General features: G+C 36.4%; 1 protein-coding gene across 1 annotated transcript in view; it reads right to left on the reverse strand.

Moving 5' to 3' along the window:
* Positions 1-8140, reverse strand: part of LOC106883728 (macrophage mannose receptor 1) — a 299961-nt gene that overhangs the window by 30381 nt on the left and 261440 nt on the right. The window contains exon 35 of the mRNA XM_052968739.1: positions 5127-5255. Coding sequence (XP_052824699.1) covers positions 5127-5255 — 129 coding nt within the window. The remainder of the gene's footprint in view (positions 1-5126; positions 5256-8140) is intronic.

The following is an 8140-nucleotide window of genomic DNA, read 5'->3' on the forward strand; positions in this document are numbered from 1 at the left end:
ATGTACATATATGTATCTAAGACGTATCAATTCACCGTTAGACGATGGTGAGAGGGGAAAACGCACACACACACATATGTGTGTGTGTGTTTACATATGTGTATATGCATATGTATGTATATGCGTATATACAACCTTCAACAAAGTAACTGTCATGTATACAACTTGAACTGATGCACATATCAGTACATAAACATACATTCACATGTACATACATATGCACACACACACAAACACGTCTACACACTTACCCTATTACTCACGTACATCCATAAGTACATACGTGCATACTCACATACATACATACATACATGTGTATAGGCATGCACACATGCATACGCATGTACACAGATGCATACGTGCACACATGTACATGTACATACATACATACATACAAACATACATACATACACATGTACATATATATCATGAACTAACTATTACTTTCTCAGATGCAGCACAGAATTTTGTCAGTGAACAGGTCGCGGTCTCAAAGCGACGAAAATATTTTGACAAATTAAATTTAAATGTTGAAGTGAATCTAACGGATTTTGTGTGTTATTTTAAATGGCTTATAAACACCTTCCACGCTGCAATTGTTTTCGTTCCAGCACACGATCTCAGCTCAGGTCACTTGCTATGCAAGTACATCTCCGTAATATATATATATATCTCCAACAAAAGCAATATTAAATTAAAAGAGCCATTTATATATCATAGTTGATATAAATATATTGCAATAGGCAAATTTATGCAATATTTATTTGGAGATAATATCTCTTATGAATGAGCTGTGTTTAAAAAACACAGTTTACTATATTGGAGGGAGACAATAGTGGCAAGTGAGAATGTTAGATGCATTCCTACCTCACTGAGTGTTTTCAATAGCATGTACTCACAGCCAGCCGCAGGCTTAGATGAAATTAGTTACCACTGATATTATATAGGAATACAGTGAATGAACAATCACTGGTGTTGCAAATAGTGACCGGACAAAATGAAAATCTGTTACATGCAACAGAAGCGGTATTAGATTAAAATAACCATTTATGCATTATATTTAATGCAAATACATTGTGATAAGGTAAATTTAATGTAGTATTTTACCAGAGATAATATCTCTTATAAATGTGGTGTGTCAGAGGGAGACAAAAATCACCTCAATAGTGGCAAGTGAGAAAGCTAGATGCATTTCTGCCTCATTAAGCATATTCAATAGCATGTACTCCAAGCCAACAGGCTTAGATGAAATTTACATATCAAAAGCTGTGTAGTAAAAAAAAAAAAAAAAAAAAAAAATTGAAGGGTTGCGTGTAAGACCATATATGAAATTTAGAATATGGTGCTCTAGAAAATACCTATACAGCACAACACACTACAAAATATAAATAAAAAGAACATAAAATAAAATTAAATTAAAAAATAAAAGAATTAAAACAAAAAGGCTTATAAATACTTAGAGTTACAGAAAGACTCTGGTAGAGTAAATTGTGTGTATTCTCAAAAAATAATAATAATGGCCCTGCAGTCTGAAGCAACCAGCTTCTTATCCCCTGCAAGAAGTTACCCTCTTTACCAAGGATGGCATTAGAAATATGAGCAAAAAGATGAGCAATTGGAAAGCAGCAGGATGTGGTGGTGTACAGGGATTTTGGATAAAAGAAATTTTAGTTGACGCCATAAACTGATTGTGGAGCACTTTAATGCATTGATTGATGGAGTTCCAGGATGGTTGACCAAATATGAACAGTGTTGTGCTGGAAGGATGTATTGAAAGGTAATGCTGCCAACAATTTCAGGCCAATTTCTTGCCTTCCATTAATGTGGAAGTTACTGACAGGAGGGATCGCAGAAGAAATGTACAAATTTCTAGATGAAAGTGACATTTTACCAATGGAACAAAAGAGCTGTAGGAAGAAATGCAGGGGTACCAAAGACCAATTATTGATAGACAAAATAGTAATGGAAAATTGTAAGTGAAGAAAAATATTTGGAATGGCCAGGATTGATTACTGCAAAGCTTACAATATGATTCTATATTTGCGGGTCATTGAGTACTTAGACATGTTTGGAATTGCAAGGATTGTAACATGTTTTCTGAAGAGAAGTATGGTGGGTTGGAAAACTGAATTGACATCATACAGACAGAACTTGGGCACCCTAAGTCTCAAGAGAGGGATTTTCGAAGGAGATAGTTTATTTCTGTTGCTTCTTGTACTTTGCATGATCCTTTTGACCTTGGTGCTGAGGAAAGTGAACCTGAGATATCAGTTCAAGGGAAAAACACAAAGAATCAACTATCTTTTCTTCATGGATGACTTGAAGCTGCATGGCAAGGATGAGATACAAGTGCCTTCCTTGGTGAACATGGTTCCATTTTAGTGCTGATGTTAAGATGGAATTTGGACTGAAGAAGTGTGGTGTAATGAGTCTGAAAAGAGGCAAGATACAGTCCCTGGCAGGGATAGAATTATCAAATAGGGAAGTAATGAAACAAATTGGAAAGGGAAGCTATAAGTACCTTGGCAATGAAATCAGGTGGAAGGAAATGAAAGAAAAGCTGGAGAAATTATTTCCAAAGCCTACAATTGGTGTTTCACTCAAAACCCAAGCAATTTATACATGGGCAATAGCATCACTTAGGCATGGAGATGAAATCATAAAGTGGCCAAAGAATGAACTGATGAGTATGGATACAAAGTCACAGAAACTATGCCATCCAATGAGTGACATTGATTGATTGTACTTGTCCAGAAGAAAGGGGGTGGAGAGTTTACTAGCTATCAAGATTGTGTTGATTCTGAGAAAAACAGTTTAGGATGGTATTTAATAAATACTGTAGAACCATTAGAGGTGCATGCAAAGAAATCTGATATCATCAAAACTGATAATTGTGTTAAAAAAGAGAAATTTAAAAAGGAAAAAGGCCCAAGAAAAAAAATGGTTGGAATTGAAAGAAAATGTACAGTCAGTATGCAGGAGATACGGGTGCAAAGACTGATACAGAAGGCCATTGGTTATGGATGAGGAGGAATAACTTGAAGGTAGAAACAGAAGCACTTATATGCATGACACAGAACAAGCATTGAGGACAAACTGTGTGAAGTGTAGAATTGATAAAACAACTGAGAATAACAAATGCAGAATGTGTGAGGAGATGAGCAGAACAGTATGGCACGCTGTGAGTGAATGCCTGAAATTGGCACAATGGGAATACAAAAAGCAACACGACAATGTGGCAAGAATGATCCATTGGGAGTTCTCTGGAAATTATAGCCTAGAAAGTTTAAAGACATGGTATGATCAATTCCCAGAAGAATGAGGACTGAAAAATGTTATGGGATGCAATAATTCAATGTGACCATCAGATTAAAGATTGTAACCCTGATGTTGTGGTGAACAGAAAAGAAAAACATGTCTGATAATTGACACAGCCTGTCCCAATAAAAACAGGATTGAAGAGAAAGAAGAAAAAGTGAACAACTATGATGAATTGAAGTAGGAAGAATGCAGGTTGTGGGTAATGAAGAAAGGAGACATAGTACCAATAGTGACTAGTGTGCTTGGAAATATCAATACCCATCTACCAATGTGGCTCAAAAAGATTAGAGTGAATACAAAGTTAGAACACATACAAAAATCATCATTGCTTGGAACTGCAAAAGTTCTCTGCAGGGTTCTTTAAGAATGATCAGTAAACAAGTGTCATTTTAGTCTACTGGCTGTGGACAGCTAACACTTTCCATCATACTCAGCAAAATAAAGCTGAGAGTTTTCATTATACAGTGATAATAACTGATGTTAACAAAGTCCTTACCAATCAATGGTTAGTGTCTTCTGGCTTAGAATCAGAGACAGAAGGGTTTATCATAGCAGCTAAGGATCAATGGCTACCTATACGAAGCTACCAGGCCAACATCTTAAAGAACGGCAGTAGCCCAACATGTTGTGTATGTAAACAACAAAATGAAGCCATCAATCATGCCTCCATGTGCAGCCTTCTTACACCTACAGAGTATTTCAACAGGCAGGATAGAGTGGCACAATGTATTCACTGGTAATTTGCAAAGACCTGGACCAACCCCATGATAAAAACTGGTGGGATCACAAACCACCCCCAGTACTTGAAAATGATCACATCTCACTCCTTTGGAACTTTACTGTTCACACTGACAGAAAGCTAGATGCAAATAGTCCAGATATTATATTGAAGGATTTCAGACAAAAGTCATGTCTCCTCATCAATATGACTGTCCCAATCGACATAAATCTATCTGTCAAGACCTACCAAAACTGAGCAAGTATAAAGACCTTGAAATAGAAATTGGCAAAATGTGGAACCTTAAAACTAAAAGAATACCTGTTGTCATAGGTATCTTAGGAATGATAGCAAAAGGGGCTGATTGCTACTTTTCCCAGATACTAAGAAATCCAGAATTGGAAGAAATTCAAAAAATAGTGTTTATTGGAACTGCTCATATCTTACAAAAAACATTTTCTGTGTAATCCCCAAAACATTTTAATCTGTAAACATTGTCAAAAGTACTCTTAAACGTACATAACAGTGAACACTTTTTACTGTCATCTTAAGATCGCACCATCATCTTATAATCAAATTACTTTTAAAACAAACTTATAATTTTCTTATATTTTGACAGACATTATTTTCTAGAACAATACTTTGTGCAAAACCAAAAATGTGGCACCCTAGTCATAGTTTCAACATGAACTTCTAACTTGTTTCTTGAGGTCTCTGGGTGAGACTTGGAGTCAATTTGTACAAATACAAGGCAAAAGCCAAATATATTAGAATAATAATAATGACAATAATAATAATAATAATAATAATAATAATAATAATAATAATAACGTTGATAATAATAATAATCCCGTCTGCTTTAGGTACAAGGCCTGAAATTTAATGGGGGAAAGGATAAATTGATATCATCAACCTCAGTATTCAAGTGGTACTTGTTTTATTGACTCTCAAAGAATGAAAGACAAATTTAACCTCAGCAGCATTTGAACTCAGAACATAAAGTCAAAAGAAATGCTGATGAGCATTTCATGATGATGATGATGACATCAAAAATGATGACAAGATATGGTTGTTTTTAAATGTTTACCTTGCTCGAATTTTGTCTGTATACTTGCAAGCCCATATAGTTTACCATAACTGCGACATTTTTCTTGTGCTGCTCGCCAACTAAGTTGTTCACGATAGCCTGTACCTTCAATCTTGAAACATTTGTTACCTGTGAATAAATAACAAGAACAAATAAAACAAAATGACAAACAAACTAATATTTTTGTGTAAATGACTGGGGAAAATTATTCTCAGAATTTCACATACAAGCTTATTTGTGTTATTTGTTTAATGTCTGTTTTTGCATACTGGCATGGGAGGCGCAATGGCCCAGTGGCTAGGGCAGCGGACTCGCGGTCAAAGGATCACGGTTTCGATTCCCAGACTGGGCGTTGTGAGTGTTTATTGAGCAAAAACAGCTAAAGCTCCACGAGGCTCCTGCAGGGTATGGTGGCGAACCCTGCTGTACTCTTTCACCACAACTTTCTCTCACTCTTACTTCCTGTTTCTGTTGTACCTGTAATTCAAAGGGCCAACCTTGTCACACTCTGTGTCATGCTGAATATCCCCGAGAACTACGTTAAGGGCACACGTGTCTGTGGAGTGCTCAGCCACTTGCACCTTAATTTCACGAGCAGGCTGTTCCGTAGATCGGATCAACTGGAACCCTCGACGTTGTAAGCGACAGAATGCCAACAACATACTGGCTTGGCTTAAATGGGAATTGATTTTAGGGTAGGATTTTATAGCCAGCTACTCTTCCTTTTGCTAACCCTTGTTTTTCACATCAGGGATTTTAAGTTCCATACTAGTCATTGAAAGCACAGAGCAACTGATTGTATTGTCAGCATGGAATATCAACATCAACAACATTTCACTCAAATATTATGGCAAGCAAAATCCCAAAATACACACACATCTACACACACACACACACACACACACACACACACACAGAGGATCACTATAGTTTCCATTTATCAAATCCATCTGTAATGCATTAGCTGGTTTTGGTGAGAGACACTTTCCTAAGGTTTAGTGGGACTGAACCCAAAACCATGTGATTGCAAAGCAAACATGTTAACCACACAACTATGCCTGCTCCTATATACTTTAAAGACTAAATATCAATAGAACTATGAGGTCTCATATTTTAAATTTGTGATGACAGAGATAGAATATCGTTAATAAATTAGGATATAATCCTAATGTCAGGACATAATGTCTTTTAGGCACAATTAGTAGAGCTTCACATAGAATACGTTGTGGTATTTGTTCTGGCTCTCAGTTCAAACTCTGCTAAAGTCAACTTTCTTTCATCCTTCCAAGGTTGATAAATAAAGTAATCAATACTGGGGTCAATTCTTCTGTTTCTCTTTTGCCCTCAGCATCAGCTACATCAAAATGTATGAAGGGTTGAGTACTCAGTGCCCCATTCTTGCACAGTTGTGTGAGGATATGTGGTTGGAACTGCCCGAGAACAAGTTGATGTGCAGTACAGCTTGGAATGAAAATAAGAAAGAAAAATATTTTTTTACAGCTGGCTACATTTTATACATGTCCTCTTTATCCAACAAGTCTGGATTTCTTGGATACACCTATACTTTCACCTGTTGTCCTTACTGTATCTCAATTCCTACAGCCTGCATTAAAACCTTTTTTCACTTTGCAGCTATGTGGCTTCAATTTCAGTTCCACTAAACGACATGTTGGGCAAGTGCCTTCTGCTATAATCTTCTGGTGCCTGCAATGCAAATGACTCTGGACCATCATATATACATGCATATATAGAAACATATATACATACATGTGTATGCATGTGTGTTTGTACGTATACATGTATTGAGATGGTTAAAGTACAAGCCATCTCTTAAGTGAACGCAGTAGGCCAGCACAAAAAGGGTATAAGTACAGGCATGACTGTGTCAGTAAAAGAGTGCATTGTGCTATGAACATGAAAAAAAGTGGTATGAACATGAGTGAGAAGCTGTGATCCTCAATGATAACAGATTTTAAGGGATTTCTTCATGAAGGCTGACCATAGTACTGAAGTGAGAAAACCTGCTATAATTGTAGAGGATGAATAAAATAAATAGTGTAAGATTATAAACTTAACAATTCCATGTGATGTGTATACATACGCATTTCTCCATGTTTATATTCACATTGACACAACTTGGAAAATAGTGTTCTGTATTTAAGTCTTATAACTTAATAGTTTGATAAATAGAGAATAAGACAAAGACAACACTTAAAAAATAAATTTGATTGATGTGAACAACTAAAACCTTTTTAGATGGTGACTGGAACAAATAAAAGGGTGCATCAAAACCAGGTTGTTGTCTGAACTTGCTAAAAATTTAACTGTCAAAACATTAATGTTATATCATTAATATTATATCTATCCTGATTTCTTGTTATGCTGTTTGTTACTGGCAATGATAGGAATACAACCAAACTTTAACCAAACTTTTAAATGCATTCCATCAGAGTAAGCAAATAAAATAAGACAGTACAGTTCCCTGTTACAAGCACTGGCAACACTCACTGATTTCCAGTGCGTTGTTCCAATGTTCTGACGAGATAAACTTGTAGGAACAAAGCAAAGTATTGATCCTTTTCAGATTTGAACTGTAGAGGTTTCTTCATCAGCTCAAGAAGCCACTAAAAGAGTTATGGCACATTGTTAGATTTTTAAAAATGTTGTGTAGCTGCTAGAATAAGAATAGCCTGGGCAAAGTTTAGAGGGCTCTTACCCCTGCTGGCGACAAAGGGACTCTCACTCAGAGTAAAAGGCAGACTGTATGACGCATGTGTACGAACAGCCATGCTACATGGCAGTGAAACATGGGCTGTAACTGCTGAGGACATACGTAAGCTCACAAGGAATGAAGCCAGTATGCTCCGTTGGATGTGTAATGTCAATGTGAATACCCGTCAGAGTGTAAGTATCTTGAGAGAAAAGCTGAACATTAGAAGCATCAGTTGTGGTGTGCAAGAGAGACGATTGCGCTGGTATGGACATGTGGTGAGAATGAATGAGGATAGTTGCGT

The sequence above is a fragment of the Octopus bimaculoides genome, chromosome 6 (genome assembly GCF_001194135.2).
Source record: "Octopus bimaculoides isolate UCB-OBI-ISO-001 chromosome 6, ASM119413v2, whole genome shotgun sequence".
Classification (NCBI taxonomy): Eukaryota; Metazoa; Mollusca; class Cephalopoda; order Octopoda; family Octopodidae; genus Octopus; species Octopus bimaculoides.